General features: G+C 38.2%; 1 protein-coding gene across 1 annotated transcript; it reads left to right on the top strand.

Moving 5' to 3' along the window:
- Positions 1 to 10,350: 10,350 nt before the first annotated feature.
- On the top strand, positions 10,351 to 12,888 carry LOC145103045 (root phototropism protein 3-like). The gene is made up of 2 exons (XM_079040578.1): positions 10,351 to 11,261; positions 12,176 to 12,888. Exons 1-2 carry the CDS (start codon positions 10,464 to 10,466, stop codon positions 12,707 to 12,709), a joined length of 1,332 nt encoding a protein of 443 aa, XP_078896704.1. The 5' UTR covers positions 10,351 to 10,463; the 3' UTR covers positions 12,710 to 12,888.
- Positions 12,889 to 18,651: the final 5,763 nt, after the last annotated feature.

Below are 18,651 nucleotides of genomic sequence, written 5' to 3'. Positions count from 1 at the left end.
TGAGTTTTGGACTGTGGTCTTGGTCCGATATGTGAAAGTATGTTTGACCTTATGTTTAATTGTTATGATGGTTAGTTCGGGATTTGCGGTGAGTTGGTGGTTCGAGAGTCTGCTTCTTCAGTTTAGAGTATCGGCATTCGCGAGGTGAGTTATCCTTACTATATCAACATGGTCTAAGGCACCAAGGCCGGCCCTTATCGGATTGAGGTCCGGGTAGTTGTTGTTATGTTGTTACTGTGTTATGTTTGCATCCTGAGGGCTAGGATGGTATATGTTAGAGACCTGATTGAGATCGGTATCCTGAGAGATAGGGTGATGCTATGCTAGTGACCTGTAGGGTCGGTATCCTGGTTAGGATGATGATATGTTATGTGATCTGTTGATCTGCTTGTTGACTGTGAATTTCTATATGATTGTATGTATATGTGCACATGGTTATTTGGATTGGAGTTGGCTTGAGGCGGGTCCTGCTTTGTGTTGTAGGCCAAGATACCCAGGGCGGACCGGTTGTTCCGAAGGCCCAACGAGCGGTCCGGATAGGTTGTAGGCCCCAAGAGGGCGGACCAGACGTTCCGAGGCTCGGAGAGTGGACCAGATAGACTGAAGGCCCGGTGCGGGCGGACCAGTCACACTGTAGACTTAGAGAGTGGACCAGGTGGATTGAAGGCCCGGTGCGGGCGGACCAATCACACTACAGACTCGATGTACACGGCTAGACACGGAGGGTGTACTGAAGGCCGATATGGCGGGCCAGTCACACAGTAGACCCGATATGCATGGCTGCTCTATGTTCTGTTATGTTATGTGTGTTATTCATGTTCTGGACCGAAAGGTCGTAGCCTGGAAGGGCGTATATGTGGTTGGTATTTTGGGGGTATCTCACTAAGCTTTCGAGCTTACAATTGTGGTTTAAATGTTTTTCAGGTTCTTCAGGAGACCGTGGCAAGGCGAAGGCGTGATCGTACCGCTCCTCATGTTTTTGGGTCGTGATGTGATTCTAGGAATACTTTAAATAATTTGTATTGAAAACCTTTTTGTAATGATTTTAATGAAATCGGATTGTTTTTGAAAAATTTAAAGTGGTTGAGATTTTAGGGTTGTTACAAGTTGGTATCAGAGCCTTGGTTTGAGTGAATTGGAGGAACACTCGTGTGACTCCAGTCTCAAATCGAGGAGAGTTTTCAAAAGAGAATTTAAAATGGTTTTCAAAATGAGTAAGGGAGGACGCGGAGGTACGATCAGCCGGAGCCAGTAAGTAACCCCAAAATACCATGCATGTTATTTGTTTTTGAGCTTTGATAGAACAACATGCTAGTGATAGGCTAGGGATCTTCAGGATTTCATGATAATGTTGCCTGATTTGTGATGCCTGTAGCCTAGGGTTCCTTATGGGAGACTTTTAGTGTTTCTCTAGTGGTGAGGGTTGAGTGTTGTTATGTATGTTTCTCTAGGGTGTTGTGGTAGTACTTCATACAAATATAGGTAGGTGTGGAAGGTAGTATGGGCCTGTACTACTGAAAGCACAGAACCCATACGCGTATCAGGGAAACCATGATCTCTAGGGTTGGGTTGAGAGAGTTGGATCCCAGGATAGTGGGAAAAGTCTAAGTTTTTGTGTGGTGTTTTTCAGTATGGAGATTCTGAGGCATGATGAGAGTGGATCTGGATTAGGATCGGGAGTAGGAGAGAGAGTTCCGGGCGGATCGGTACCGCCCAAGGTTATCGGTCAGATGAGCACGGGCGAGTTGGATGCGAGGATTCGTGAGATCCTGCGTGAGGAGATTGTTGAGTTGTTCTGGGCTGAGTTGCCAGAGCTGTTTTGGTCGATTAAGACCGCCATGGTTGAGTATTTCGATGAGCGCTATGCAGCTCTCACAGAGACGGCTGTCGCGGCGGCTACAGCGGCTGTAGCAGCAGCAGGGGGAGGAGCTAGTCGATGTTTTCAGTATCGGGACTTCGATAATACGAAGCCTCCCACCTTCGATGGAGTTCAGGACCCGATTGTTGCTATGAGGTGGTTATCAGACGTGGAGGGGTGTTTCTTCACGTGTTCATGCCCTGCTGATCAGAGGGTGAGGTGTGCTCTGAACCTGTTGAGGCTCGGGGCGAAGGATTGGTGGAGATTGACCACGGGGTCATATTCGGATGCGCAGAGGGCTGCGGTTTCAAGGGATCAGTTCAGGGAGATGTTTAGTACTCGTTATGTTCCGCAAGTTGAGAGGGAGAGATTGGCTCAGGAGTTCCTTGAGTTGAAGCAGGGTTCGGAGTCGGTGACTGAGATCACCAGGATGTTCACTGAGAGGGCGATGTTTTGCCTAGAGTTCGCTTCGGAGCAGGCTCAAATGTCTCGATATCTGAGCATGCTCAAGAGGGACATCAGACAGTTTGTGTCTACGCAGAGGTGTGAGACCTTGTGGGAGTTGCAGGAGGCCGCCAGGCGGCGTGAGTTAGAGATTGAGTTGCAGTTGCGTGAGCTGAGGCAGGCACCGGTGCAGTCGCAGCCGGCGCCGAAACGGTCCAAGACCGTTGATGTTAGAGTGGGGATCTGAGCAGCCACACTTGTGGGAAGTGTGGGAGGGGTCACACCAGAGTTTGTAGGTCCGGTGGTGCGTGCCGCAAGTGCGGAAAGGAGGGGCACTATGCGAGGGATTGTCAGCAGTCAGCGCCGGTTCGGGATTTGAGGATTTGTTATCATTGTCATCAGGTTGGACATTTGAGAGTCAACTGTCCACAACTTGCTACAGGACCGGTGCAGGCTCCAGCACCGGCCACATTGAGGATCACAGGTGGAGGTCAGGGTGGAGCGGAGCCCCCAAGGGCTCAGGGTCGTGCTTATCAGCTTGCGGTAGCGGAGGTCAGAGCAGTGTCGGATGCAGCTGTGGGTATGTTTCTTTCTTGATATCTTGTTATCTTGTGATTATTGTGGTGTATTGTTTATGTGCTGGTATTTTGTTTGGTTTTCGATGTGGTATTCGTCGTTTTGAGGGTTGCGGTTTGGTTATGGGTTATTGTTTTGGGAATTTCGTTGGTAATCACCCATGAGAGTTATTAGTGGGAGCCTGGCATTGGTTTGAAGGTCGGGTAGCTTCTACTTTCTGAGGAATGGTTAGATGCAGATTGAGTTTCTTTCGAGCGGGATAATCAGTGTTGATGTGGGATCTTGTTAAAGTTGTTTATGCTTGTGGGAAGCAGTCCGCGTGTAAGTGTTTTCTTTGTGCAGAGTTGTTCTGAGAGGTCGGTGATGGCGACCGATGGTTGTTAATCAGTGCTGCAAATGGGGGAGAATTGGAAAATTCTCCGAGAGATCGATGAGTATTTGAGGGTGCTTAGCTGTTGGGATTCAGCAGTGTTCTGTCAGCCCTGAGTATAGGCTGATCGGAGCGAGTGTCGGGCATGCGGGGCGGGATACAGACCCAGAGCATTTGATTGTGGAGGGCCTGGGAGCAGGCCGAGATCGAGCATGTGCGATTGAGACAAAGTTCGGAACCCTTATAGGGCTAGAACAGTATGCATAGGAGGATTTCCGGGAGTGATAGCTCGGAATGATGAATGCTAGTTGAGCGGTCCGGATAGACTGAAGGCCGGTAGGCGTACCAGTCAGGCCGAAGGCTCGGAGAACGGTCCAGCCAAACTGAAGGCACTGAGAGCGGTCCAGATTGGCTGAAGGTTCTGAGAGTGGTCCAGATTGGCTGAAGGCCTGGTGAGGCGGTACAGTCATGCTGAAGACTCTACAGGTATTGTTGGATCGGTTCGAGGATATGGATTGTGTATGTTGCAGTGTGATTGCATTAGAAGGTCTGGCCCCGGATAGTGATCTTCATTAGTTGAGATAGTGCATGGGCTTGAGAGTCCCTGCGATGAGAGTCAGAGTATGGGTGTTGGATGGATAGTGGATGCGCTATAAAAAGGGTGGTGTAGCGTTGGGCAAGCACCGTGACACTTGTCGGAGTGCAATGTGGTCAAGTGGTTTCCTTGGAAAAGGAAAAGAGAGAATTGTGTAACTCCGAGAGGGGGTGCAAGTTCACGGGAGTGAAAGCGGCAGAGCAGAGTTATGATTAGAGTAATTCGAGTATGGTTATTGAGCAGCGTGTTTGCGGTAGTGGAATAGAAGCTCATCCGGTTTGGGATGTTTGCTGAGGTTGCGGAAGGAATTCTGCAAGTGTAGAGCCAAGAGGCTCGGAAGGGATGCAGGGAGAGAGTCTTGGGCTCTCGGTGTGATTCTGATCAGGGGATTGAGTATGTATTAGGGGTTCATCCTGGGGGGATGTTTGAGGATATCATCAGTGTATCGGGTTTTCCCAACCTGGGGGTGCTAGAGCTAGTTCAGCATGTGTATGTGATTGCAAGAGGAGTTGCTCAGAGATTGAAGAATGGGTCTTTCCGTCAGCATGGAATGGATAGAGTGGGATTCGGATCGGGGATCCGATGGTTCATGGTTTTCTAGCCATATGAGTTCGAGTTTCGATGGTTATGCCTTGGGGAACCTGGTCCGGTTAGGGCCAGGTGGCGCGTAGTGGGAGTATTTTGAAGTAGAGTTGCTGCAGGCTTCGAGGACGAAGCCTAATTTAAGTTGGGGAGAATTGTAACACCCCGTTCCTTAAGTGTGTGACTATGAGTCCCTAAGATTTAAGAGGAAAGGAAATTCTAGAAAAGAGTTTCATCCGAGGAGGTTTCGGGCGTGTATATGTGTTAAAAGTATTGGGTTTCTCGTCGCCCTCATGTGAATGTAAGTTATTCGAGAGTGGGTTAGATGAGAGGAGTTGCGGTGCCTCGAAGTTAATCGTTGTTCATAGTCCTTTGTGGTATAAGAAGGAAATGGTGTCGTGCATGTATGGCATGCATGCATGCTTTTGATTCTTAAGAGTGGCTGGGTACGCCCAACGTAAGCTGGACGTATGCCCAGCGTAGAGGTTGGATATGTTGCGGGTAGCCGGGTGAGTACGCCCAGCGTACTCTCAGAAACCCCAAACCCTAATTTAAGGGCCACCACTATATAAGGAACATGTTGGTTCACCCCTTAGCCTCCTTATGCTCATCTTCAACCTCAGAGAAACCCTAAATCTCGTATTTCCTCCATATTTGAGTGTGTTGACCTTGGGAAGCTCTTGTTGGCAAAAGAAAGGCTTGAAGGAGAAAAAGGAAGTTGTCAAGGAAGAAGATGGACGATTGGAGCTTGTAGATCTGAAGAGATACCATCCTTTGGAGCTTGTTTGAGGTATAAAGCTTCTTGCTTGACCTTCATATTGTATAGATCTATGTATCTTGAAGCTTTGTCCCCATTCTTGTCCCAAAAGTCCTCACGTTGTTGCATATTTCGATTTGGTCAAGATCACCTGTCCTTTCAGACCTTTGGGGAGGTCTCGAGTGAGAAAAATGAGGTCCCAAGGGCTGTAGTTGTTCCATGTATGAGTTATATAGGTCTTAATGGATTAAGACCTTGGATTAAGAGCTTAAGGACGTCCCAAGTAATAAAGTCTGAGACTTTATGATTTCTAATCATATTTGGCCTATGGATCTGAAGTTTGGGCTTAAGAGCTTAAGCCATTAAGATGTTAAAAGGACTTAATGGATCTCGCAGTTACGCCCCGCGTAACCTTCGAGTACGCCCCGCGTAGCGGGCCAGTGTCCCGTTTTCTTTTGGCGATCATTGCAGTACGCCCAACGTACCAAGGAGAGTACGCCCAGCATACTCCTCCTGTGGACTTCCTTTTTGGGCTTTTGTGTTGGGCCATTTGTCGGTTGTTGGTGTTTGGGCCAAGTCTGGAAATTATGAATAGAGTATTGTGGGCCCAATTAATATTATGGATATTGGATCTAGGTCCATTTGGTGAGGTGGGCCCAATTTGGTAAATTGGGCCAATGTTGGACTTTGTGTGAGTTTTGGACTGTGGTCTTGGTCCGATATGTGAAAGTATGTTTGACCTTATGTTTAATTGTTATGATGCTTAGTTCGGGATTTGCGGTGAGTTGGTGGTTCGAGAGTCTGCTTCTTCAGTTTAGAGTATCGGCATTCGCGAGGTGAGTTATCCTCACTATATCAACAGGGTCTAAGGCACCAAGGCCGGCCTTTATCGGATTGAGATCCGGGTAGTTGTTGTTATGTTGTTACTGTGTTATGTTTGCATCCTGAGGGCTAGGATGGTATATGTTAGAGACCTGATTGAGATTGGTATCCTAAGAGATAGGGTGATGCTATGCTAGTGACCTGTAGGGTCGGTATCCTGGTTAGGATGATGATATGTTATGTGATCTGTTGATCTGCTTGTTGACTGTGAATTTCAATATGATTGTATGTATATGTGCACATGGTTGTTTGGATTGGAGTTGGGTTGAGGCGGGTCCTGCTTTGTGCTGTAGGCCAAGATACCCAGGGCGGACCGGTTGTTCCGAAGGCCCAGCAAGCGGTCCGGATAGGCTGTAGGCCCCAAGAGGGCGGACCACACGTTCCGAGGCTCGGAGAGTGGACCAGATAGACTGAAGGCCCGGTGCGGGCGGACCAATCACACTATAGACTCAGAGAGTGGACCAGGTGGATTGAAGGCCCAGTGCGGGCGGACCAATCACACTGCATACTCGATGTACATGGCTAGACACGGAGGGTGGACTGAAGGCCGATACGGCGGGTCAGTCACACAGTAGACCGATATGCATGGCTGTTCTATGTTCTGTTAGGTTATGTGTGTTATTCATGTTCTGGACCGGAAGGTCGTAGCCTAGAAGGGCGTATATGTGGTTGGTATTTTAGGGGTATCTCACTAAGCTTTCGGGCTTACAGTTGTGGTTTAAATGTTTTTCAGGTTCTTCAGGAGACCGTGGCAAGGCGAAGGCGTAATCATACCGCTCCTCATGTTTTTGGGACATGATGTGATTCTGGGAATACTTTAAATAATTTGTATTGAAAACCTTTTTGTAATGATTTTAATGAAATCGGATTGTTTTTGAAAATTTTAAATTGGTTGAAATTTTAGGGTCGTTACAGGTGGGTGGTGGTGCCTGTTGGTAGGTGTGGTGGTGGGTGGTTGGTAGTGATGATGGGTGGTGAGTGGTTTTGGTTAATAAGTTTTTTAATTGTTTGTAACAGTTGATTGATATTTATAAATATTATTTTATAGTTTTAACTAAAAAAAATTATGTGCTCTAAATTTGTTCTATTCCTCCCATATATATATATATATATATATATATATATAGGGCTAGGATTAAATGTGAATCACAAATATTGTGTGATTGTATGACTAGATTTTGACCATTGGATTATAATTTGTTAATGGCTAAGATTGCTATGGTATACCATAATTATTGTGTCATAGATCACACATTAACATTGTTTTATTAAAAAAAAACTTGTATCTAAGGACATTATAGACATTTTATTCAACATCGAGTATGAAAGTGGCTATTCTTCAGGAGGGAGTTACGATTCTTTTTTTTTACAAATCCGTATTATCTAACAATTTTTGTAGAACGTTGTTTCAGGTCATTTAACCTTGAACACATATGGTCCTTTCATTCTTAAAGAATCCAACAACAACCTAATGATTGTTTGAGAATTAAATTTTTTAAAGAATGCACTTTTATATATTTTCAGTAATAACAATTTGAATAAATAGAACAATAATTTTTACTGTAAAGTTGGCATATTCTATTGAGAATAATGTAAAAAAAAATCATAATTTCTCATAGCACGTAGTATTAGAGTATTATGTGAGAATATGAGCATTCTTTGCATTCTTTTTATCATATTACGTAAGAGTAATACAAAGTGAGAAAGAATGGTTAAGAATGAAAATAAATAACATAAAACAAGAATAAATATACATCATTTTAAATAATATATACAAGCTTCTATACTACATTCAAGAATTTGTCATTATTTTTGAAGAATATATAAAAAAAATATGATATATATATAATACATTCTTAAAGAATTTATCATCATTCTTTAAGAATCTGCTTTTCCTTTTTGATGGTTTTCCAATGCCTCTTATCTTTACCTCTTCATGTTTGAACCTAAACACATAAATCATTCAATTAAAACACAATAACATACATGAGGGATCATATGATTCAAAATAGCTCAAGAACATTCATGAGAATGATGTCCAATCACAATCAACAAAAATGCATCCTAAAATAGTTGATATCAAAGATTGAAGTATGCAATAGAATATAAAATATCCTCATAAAAGAAAGTCAACTGTCAAATTGGACATCAAAATTTGTTGCTGAAACTATAAGTATTTGAGACTATATTTACCATATTCATAAATAAATAGATTTAATATAATTCTACAAAGGTGTTCAACAACAAGTATTTATTGTAATGGTTAAGACGTATGTAGTTTTTTTTATTATATACCGATCATTTGTTGGGCACGTGTTTAATCTCCTCAATCCATGAGAAAAAGGTATAGAAAGTAATTGGCACCTAAACACATATATATGTTGTTTGGTGTGCTCCTAGATAAACACCAAAGGATCGAAAACGAAGTGTAGGTCTTAAACTAACAAATGGAAATAACATCAAGAAGAGAAACTAGTGTGATTCTAAGAGTGATAAGAGGGCTTATCTTTGATGATTTGTACAAAAGATAAATCAGGTTACACAAGCTTCTAAACTTTATGGTACTGAAACACAAATTAATCCAAAAGTAGAATAAGATAAAAAAAATTTGGATGTTGTTTCTACCACTTTGAAATTGTGACAATCAATTTTAACACAAATGTCTCTTCACATCTCATTCGGATTCATAAAGTTTAAATACACTAATTATGATTCTAACAAATTTCTCAAGGATTACGATATTCTTTTTTGGAGAATGTAATTTGGAAATCACTTTTAACTATCTATAAATTTGACAAAATGATCATATAAATTCGATTAATGAACTTAAAAAAACTCACATCCATTTTTTCATCTAGTTTATTGGTCTTTCCAGAAAAAAATATTAATCTCTGTTTTCTTCATTTTTCATCTATAATTTATGGTTTCCATTCAATTTTGTGCATCATAAACTGAAACCCCGAAAATAAAAATAAAAATCAAAGAAATCAAGCATTTGACATTGTCATGAGTAGTTAGGAAACTAACGAATCAGATATGATAAAACTCAAAATCAAATTCAAACACTAGAAAACAACAACACGCCACAAAAATCAATTCAAATCGAAGTTAAAAAAATTTGTTTTTAAAGAAAAAGTGGAAGTGATTTGCTCTTACTTGATCCCGAGGAATAACCTTGTTCATATTCTTTCTTCGTTTTCGAACCAGTGAAGAACCGAGACAACGAAAAAAATACCCATTCGAAATCACTTGTGTCTCCCTGCTCTTGATTTTACAAAAATATACATATGGGTATTTGAAATTGTTACAAAATCTCCATTATTACAAGGGGAGATAAACTAATTATCTTCAAAACAAGTAGCAGGTCTGGATTCTCAATCTTGAAATCGAGACCCATACCGATTACGTCGGTCCAAGACCAAACAACGAAGGACACTGTTGTGTGGCGGGTCTGATTCTAACGATGAGGTTGAGACGGGCTTCCATCTTGGTTGGTGCTAGGTAGGTGCAATGGTCGTGTATGATGGTGGTATGCCGATGAGCGATAAGTGATGGGAAGGGTTTGATTGTTGTGTAGGTTCTTGGTGAACTTAACTATAGGCAAAAACCAATTACCATAATTCTAGTAGATTAAAATAGAAATAATTAATTTAATTAATAAAATTACAAAATTACCCCTATCAAAATAATTGGTTAAAAATTAGTCATACGTTCACACAATAAATATGTATTATATATGAACCTAACTATATATATATATATATATATATATATATATATATATATATATATATATATATACTAATAAAAAAGTAGTTCTTTTGTCATGTGTCACCATATTAAACCTCTTAATTAATGTGTTGCCACTTTTCAATCTATTAGTTCTCCATTTTAAATTTATTAAACTTTCTCATTAATGTGATGCTATTTGTCAATGTATTTATTCTCTATTTTAAATTTTATATTATTTTTTTCATTAATTCACAAATAAAAATATCTAATATATATTAAACATTAATTTTACATATTTATTTGAATAAACGATTACAATTTGACATAACTAATAAAAATATTTCTTAAATTAATAAGTTATTTAAAATAACTAATTAAAAATTTTGAGTTTTTTCTATAAAAATTTAATTAATTATATAACGGTGGTTGTAACAGATTATAAACTAGTTTATATATATATATATATATATATATATATATATATATATATATATATATATATATATATATATATATATATATATATATATATATAAACTTAGTATGGAATACATTGTTATTTTGTAAACTATGTTAGCTATTTATAAAAAGTTTGGAAGTATGAAACATGTGGTCCGTGTTCATTTTTATCCACATGAAGGCATATACAATGTAAAAAGGACATAACATGAACAGCTCCTCATTCCTTACCAAATTCCTCCGCCATCACCGCCACCAATACACCAGAATGAACCATCTACCGTCATCGGATTCCTCCGCCACTTCACCCACCGACAAATCAACTTCCCTCGCCTCCAAATGCTGGCTTGACGACGCCTGCATTGTTGACATCGACTACTTCGTCAAAACACTTTCCGGCATCAAAGCAAATGGCGTACGACCAGACCTCATTGGTTCCATTATCACACATTACGCTTCTAAATGGATCCCTGAACTCTCCGGCGAACCACCATCACCTGTCGCCCCCGAACTCCAGTCTCTCTCACAAAGCGCCACCGCGTCTTGGCTCAAGAAACGGTTTTTCATAGAGACTATAGTGGCGGTTCTACCACCGGAGAAAGACGCCATTCCTTGCAGCTTTCTTCTCCGGCTACTCAAGAACGCTAACATGGTGGGTGTGGACTCGAGTTACAAGGAGGAGCTGGAGAAAAGAGTTGCATGGCGGCTGGACCAGGCGACGTTGAAAGAGCTGATGATACCGTGTTTTAGTCATGACAGAAGCACGTTGTTCGACGTCGAGCTTATGCTCCGGTTAGTGAAAAGGTTTGTGGAATTGGAGATCGAAGGTCTCAGAACCGGTGCCGGAATGTTTAAGGTTGCAAAGCTTGTAGACGCTTATCTTGCAGAAGTTGCAGTCGATTCAGAGGTGGCATTGCCGGAGTTTATGGAGCTTGCCGGAGCCGTTCCTGCACAAGCCCGTGCCACGGACGATGGTTTATACCGTGCTATTGATACTTATTTAAAAGTAAGTTATTTTAACCAAATAATTTAATTAAACTATAATTTTTAAAATTTATTTAAATGCGTCAAGTTTATTTCTTTTGGGAAGTGATTCGCATTTATTTAATGGGAAATAATTCGTACACAACAGTTTTTAGTTTTATAAATGACATCAATTAAATTTAACAATAGTTTTTTTTAAACATGGTTCATTCAACTTTATAAAATTAAAAAAAATAATAATAAAGTTAAATAAAAAATAGAACCATAAAAAATAATAAAATTGAATGAAAAGTATGATCATACAACTATATAAAATTTAATATAAATACCCTGCAAAGCCATAAAATCTAATAAATGCTGAAATAAATAAACTAATAACAATTAGTGTTTTATTGTGACCAATATTATGATTTTATAATAAAACATTGAAATATCACTAGTTCCAATTTAGACAACGGCAAGCACTCGGAATACAAAACTTTTCTGACTTATGTAAAATTTCATTCTACATTATACGTTTTATATTAATTATCTCATGTATCAAGCAACTGACTTCAAAGAATTATTTTGGTTCAAAATAAGTAAAATTTTTAATAGTTTGAAAATGCAACGTTTTGCTAATATATCAATTTTACTCAATAATAAACATTTGCATAGTGTTTGTAATATATTTAACGAAATAACTTAAATACAAAAGTAATAATTTATATACTGTAATAAAATATTGTACTCTTGTGTTGTCATATGTCATCCCCACCAAATGATAGGAATAAATAAGATAAAAGTGGTGCACATCGGAATTACAATTTGGCCTTTTGTTTGGCCTCCCGTGATGAATGTGACAACTTAATTATTTCAAATGCGTTATTTATGTTTTCTTTTTAAATAGAAATTTAATTTTAAAACATATAATAATTGCAAATTTCCTATGTACAGACGCATGTGAACGTGACAAAACAAGAAAGAAAGAGATTATGCAAATTAATCGATAGTCAAAAGTTATCAACCGAAGCATCCATTCATGCAGCTCAAAATGAACGTTTACCAGTAAGATCAGTAATCCAAGTGCTATTCTCAGAACAAGCAAAACTGAGTTCCCACACTGATTGGAGTCGATCATTCAGCACTGCCAGAAGCCCGAACCTCAGTGTGGACCCACACGATAGGTGCCATTCATCAAGAGATATTGCAACAATTCAACAAATGGAAATCAAGAAGCTAAAAGAACATGTAACAAAGCTTGAAAGGCAATGCTACTCGATGCAAAATCAAATTGACAAGTTATCGGAGAAGAAAAGAGGGTTTTTCAATTGGAGGAAACTGCAAATGTCAACGACTCTAAAGTCTATGAGCATAGAAGTGGCTGACGAAAGTAAGTTGGATTCGAGTAGCATTGGAAAGCAAACTCCTCTCAAGGGAAAACAAGGGAGAAATAAGACTCCGAAAAGGTGGAGATCATCTACTTCTTAAGTTTCATTAATTTTTAGATTATTTATTGTTTGATCAGTTGTTTTTAAAAAATATAATGGTATGTCAGATATTACAATACAATAATTACTTGTATACCTTAGCTTTTGTCATTTTAAATCTGTAATAACTTACATGTACTACATACTTATATATAACATATTCGGTTCTTGTTTCTCATCCTTCTGAATCTAATCTTTGTGTATTAAAACGTGTAAACAGAGTAGAGCAGGGTAGAGGAAATTGTTAGAATAGAGAGAGGGAATTCATTGTAATGAGATCACTTGACTTGTTTATTCCCAACTAATATTATTTACAGTTACAAAGTGTGATGCTATTACATTACTTCTAACAACTGACTTCTAACTACAAGTAACAGACTATAACTAACTTTTTATTCACAATGTTCACGTCATAATCTCAATATCCTCCCCTCAAGATGGACTTTGATGGATGCCATCAAAGTGCATCTTGGACAAAAGAAACTGGAACTGTGGTCCACATAATTTTTCATGAACAAGTCAGCCACTTGTTGATTAGTAGGGATATGTTGTGGCAAAACGAATCCAAGTTTGTATTGTTCTCTCACTAAATGACAATCATTGTCAAGATGATTAGTTCTTTCCCGGAAAATTGGGTTCTAGGTTGTAAAACCTGTTTTCCATAACATATATTATTGTGTAAGAATGGACAGGAGATAGTGGAACAAAGTGATAGATTACTCTGAGACGATTTTGTGGCTATACATATTGGCGAAAATGGAGTTCATATGAGAAAGTTATGGTCATTCGAAGTTGAGATGAAAATATGTTGCTATTTTGAGAAAATCAATGAAAGTCAAAGTCAAATGGTTAATTCTCAGGTGACCACGGTGTGGTTGCACACTCACCAAGATGTGGAGTGAAGTGAGTCACCGAGACACATGACGATTGTGCGAGACATGTGGCGAAAGAGGACGAAAATGTAGCATTTTCTAGGAGAAAGTTGTGGCTACGGCCCGATTTGGCACAGTATATATATATATATATATATATATATATATATATATATATATATATATATATATATATATATATATATATATATATATATATATATATATATACAGTGTTGTAAAAGTCGTTGAGTTGGTCGATTACTCCTCCGAGTACTCGCTACTCCCTCCCTTGCCGAGGCGAGTTACATAATCCCGAGTACTCCCTGATCGGCCCCTTACGAACTGAGTAGTGTTGTGAAATTCGGTCAACTCAGTGATTAATATGTATAATATACTTAATGATTTATATCTTAAATTTTCAGTAATTATTCACCAACTGAGACCATTATCTGTTTTTCATTTTTTGTTTATTCATATGTATCCAATTTTGTTATATATTTCAATCAACTTATGATTTTATCTTATGATTTTGACATATATAATTTCCCTAAAAATATTTCTACACAAATTTCCAAATCCGAGTACTCCTCGAGTACTCCCAAGTACTCGCTACTCGGTAGTCGGCCGAACAGGTACCGAGTAACAAGTTCTACAACTTTATATATATATATATATATATATATATATATATATATATATATATATATATATATATATATATAAGCATTGTTTGTGTTGTTTGAGGAGTTTTGGCATACACGATCGGAGGAGAGGCTCGGGAGGTGTTTCCAAATAATTGTTACCACAAAGTCGTACCAATGTACGAGATCACGAGGGTTAGGTTATGGGATTAGTAGAGGTATCTTTTATCTCGTTATTACATAAATACGTTTATGTAATATTTATTTCATAGAGGGTTAATAGACGTATGTGTTATGGGATTTCATGATCTGTTGCTATTACGAACCCGATAATTCGTCAGATGTTTAATTTGATCGACAAGGGGTATATACCTTAGTTTACCGAGATTTGTCTATTGGGCTAACAGCGTACAAGGTTAAGTCGTCGGATGATTGTACTTGGAAACTTCATTAGTTTGGTAACAAATAGCAATTGGGTTTAGTTAGTAATCATATAATTGATCACTATGGTTGATATAGTGATGAGTTGAGACAAGTTCTAATGAACTTGAAATATTTTCCAAAACAAAGTATTGTATAAGTATTAAAATGTGTTATTCAAAAGATAACCAAAACAAAGTATTGTATAAGTATTGATATATTATACTTTAAGTATGAACTAGTTAGAGGGTAATAGCATGAATGTATGTGTTTAAAGAAGTGTGAATTCACCTTAGATCTCATTTGTAGTATTTGTGAAATTGCTTGATGTAGGTGAGTTACACTAATTCATTTACTATGTTGACTTTGTGTGTATATGTAAATTTGTATGATTTTATCTTATTCCCAGAAAGGGGAATAAGGGGGTTGTTCCCAAAAGGGGGAAAAACTATATATATTGTAACTGTCACACCCCAAAACTGAGAACGGCGGAAACGTTTAGGGGTGGAGGACGACATGTAATGTATCACAACAATGTAAAGTAGTAAACAAGCAACAACATCATCCATTGCATTAATAGTATGAATTTTAATTACAAGTATGTTCTTTCATAATATACAACAATAAAATGAATAATCAGAATAAGACGAGTCTGGACTGCTCCGTCTTCACAAACGTGGACGTCGTACCTGTCTATGTGTGACCTGAGAATACAAGTTATTTTGAAAGCGAGTATCAGCCAAGAAGCTGGTGAATTCATAAGTATTAATGTGTCTTTGATGTGTAAAACTTGTAATGGAAGTCTTGACATTGTTTTGAAAGAAATCTCATATAAGTATGTAAACGTTTGTAAGTAATGGAAAGCGTTTGACTAACCCTAGAAATCCTTATGATCCCTATAAAAGAAGTCTTCTACCAAGACCCTACTGTTTTGAAAGTAGTCTTCTACCAAGACCTGACTGTTTTGAACGTACGCATCTCTGTAAATGTGATGGTTTTTCCCTGTTTAACTATTAGTACAAAACTAAAGTATACCTCATCGTTTATGTGTATGAGTCACAATATAAAGGTTATAAGGAAAATAGTTATCTATATCAAATATATCCTACCTCATCGTTCATGTGAATATGTCACAAAGTAAAGGAAGAAAATAACATAATAACTTAAGTACTATCCTTTTGCACTAGGATAACTAACAGTGCTAACTTAAGACATCCGTAGATGTACATTTACCTCTGTTGCTAACAGCTGGGTTTAGGAATAGTTAGTCCCTTAAAGTATACATGTAATGGTATTAACCGTAGGCATCCGTAGATGTTTATTATCCTCTGTAGCTAACAGTGGCTATAGGAATGGTTAGTCCCTCAAAGTATCCTTTAGTACTATGATGTAAAGTCCAATCTATCTCGTCGATTATGTGATTGAGTCACAAGATAAAGATAAGAAGGAGAAATATATGACAGTATCTACACATATAATATGTAACAGTAACCCATCATATAATATCTATGTAACAGTGTTCATGTAAACGTACTCATGTAAGCATATCTATGTAAATGTACTCATGTAAGCGTATCTATGTAAACGTACTCATGTATCATGTAAGCATATGTAAATGTACTCATGTAAGCGTATCTATGTAAACGTACTCATGTATCATGTAATGTACTAGTATAGACTCATGAATGAACTGACTCTTGTGTGATTCCTTGTACTTGGAATGGTAAGTGGTATCTGTTAACTAAACCTATAATAGTTACTAACCATGTACGTGTATAACCTGAAGTAATGCCTTTGCTACCCAAAGGTACTGAACTGACTGAGGACAACTCTTATGTCTCTATATGTATACATGATATATAATTGCTAGTTAAACGACCTTCGGACGGATACCCGATACCCTACTAGACCCATCCCAACGGGAAAAAGGAAATAAAGTGGGTTAGCCTTCCTAAGTCCTTTAAACATTAATTATATAACTATACATATAGCGGCATGCAATTGACAATATAAAAGTATATAAGGAGTTTTGTAAAACCTTTAAAAGAAATTTAATACCTAAGAAGAGATCGACTTGATGTCAATTTATAAAATGTTTTGAAAGTATTTGATTGATGACAACAGTTTAAGTATAAAGGAACCTTTGTTTGACCCACAAATGTAACAGGGTTTGAAATGAAACATACTGTTTTTAATAAATATTTTAATAAAGTGTTTTAAACACTTAAAAACGTTCAAGATAAACATTTGATGAAAACTGATTGGCAAAACAGTTAACGTAAAGTAAAGTCATTTGCATGTTTAATTATTAATCACATGTGATTGATATAATAACTAAACATGATTCAACTTGTATTCCCCCCCCCCCCCATAACGAATTTATAAACATTTAAAAACATTTAAAAGGTTAATTCAAGGGGTATGAACTCACCTACAGTGAGCGGATCGGAAGGAAGTGTCGGACCAGTGCTTGGTGTCAAGTGAAGACTTAGACACACACAATAATCCTAAATACATATGTATCTAACCAATTAGTGATTTTACCAATAATTAAACATGTATAAACATCCTATTGCGAGGAAAACACTTTGGTCAAGTGCTAGGAGGCTATCGGGTTGCAAAAAAAGAGTGCAAAGCCTCATACGGGAGTTTATGGCCCAAAGACCATGTGTGTTGGAGTTTACGGCCCAGGAGAGTAAAATCCTGGCCATAATATCTCAATTGGGTCTCTAAATGATGCTCAAATCTATTACAACTTAAGTGGTTAAGTGCTTCAAAGCTTAAACAAGTGTTTGGGTGGGTTTAAGGCCCTAAAATGGCCTTGCTTAATGTTCACGGCCCTGGGACCACTCTCCCATGAGTTTACGGACGTAAACTCATGGTAAGGAGTACCATTTCGTGAATCTTGGTCCTTAGGTCCATGGTGTATTGTTCTATGCTAAACATCAAGGCTTACTAGAGTGTTAGGGTGACATTTGCACCCTTAAAAGGGGTTTACGGCCCAAGAACATGTCTTGGCCGTAAAATCCATGAATCTCTTGATTTCTTATGTATTCTAAGCTCTAAAAATGGTAAACATGGAGTACTATGAGTTGGATCAAGTGTACTTACAATCTACGAGCTCAAATGGTCGATATTGGCCAAGAACACGAGTGTGTGTTGTTGGTATTCTTGGTGGATCTTGAAAATCTACAAAATGGAATGATTTCACGGATGAAATCATGTAAGATTACTAGATCATCTAAGATATTAATGATGGGTTTTGGTCATAAGACATCCTATGTGGTCATACAAACCCTAATGCTTGGATCTAGGTTTCTCTATTGTACATGCAAGTTATCCAAGACTATAAACCCTAATTCTAGCGTATGGGAATCAATATTAACATATAATTAGGTTTATGATATTACCTTGATTTTTATGTAGCAATAACAATCCCAATTCCTCCTTGAATTGACTTTGGAAGGCTTAGAGTCACAAGTGTCACTCCTCTAATGGCTCACAAACACCCTAAGCAAGAGGATGAAGAGGAGAGAGGATGGAGGCTGCCCAAAACGTGTTCTAACCCCTAGAAAAGAAGTTCCCCACGTTTTTGAGCCTTAAGGGTTCTATATATAGTGAGGCTATTAGGGTTATCTAACAAGGAAACCCTAATTTGGTTGCTTAAGCCCTAAGCAACCCATAGACTCCTTTAATCAAGCCCTTGGACGATTTCCTTATGGGCTTCCCATAAGAATTCGTCCACCTCTTGATTTAAGACAATCCATGGCCCAAATTGCAATTATCTTATAATTACAATTCCAGTCCCTTAAGTTTAATTAATCTCTTTTAGTCACAAAACTAATTACCAATTAATTATTGACTAATATTAATTAAACAATATGATTTCTCCTTTAATATATTATTCCCATAATATATTAACAAATCATATTTAATCCTTTCTCTCCATAATTCATCCTATCAAGTTGCTTTGGTGAAGGCAACCCAAAAGGACCATGCACCATCGG

This window comes from Lactuca serriola, chromosome 4 (assembly GCF_051521515.1).
Source record: "Lactuca serriola cultivar US96UC23 chromosome 4, Lser_US96UC23_V15, whole genome shotgun sequence".
Classification (NCBI taxonomy): domain Eukaryota; kingdom Viridiplantae; phylum Streptophyta; class Magnoliopsida; order Asterales; family Asteraceae; genus Lactuca; species Lactuca serriola.
The sequence above is the reverse complement of the archived record's forward strand: the minus strand, read 5'-3'. Positions and strand labels throughout refer to the sequence as shown.

What these genes read in the sequence shown, in the direction of transcription:
- LOC145103045 (XM_079040578.1), top strand. Translation starts at nt 10,464, where the DNA reads ATGAACAGCTCCTCATTCCTTACCAAATTCCTCCGCCATCACCGCCAC. An exon ending in CTATTGATACTTATTTAAAA is followed by an intron (nt 11,262 to 12,175) that starts GTAAGTTATTTT and finishes TCCTATGTACAG; the next exon opens with ACGCATGTGAACGTGACAAA.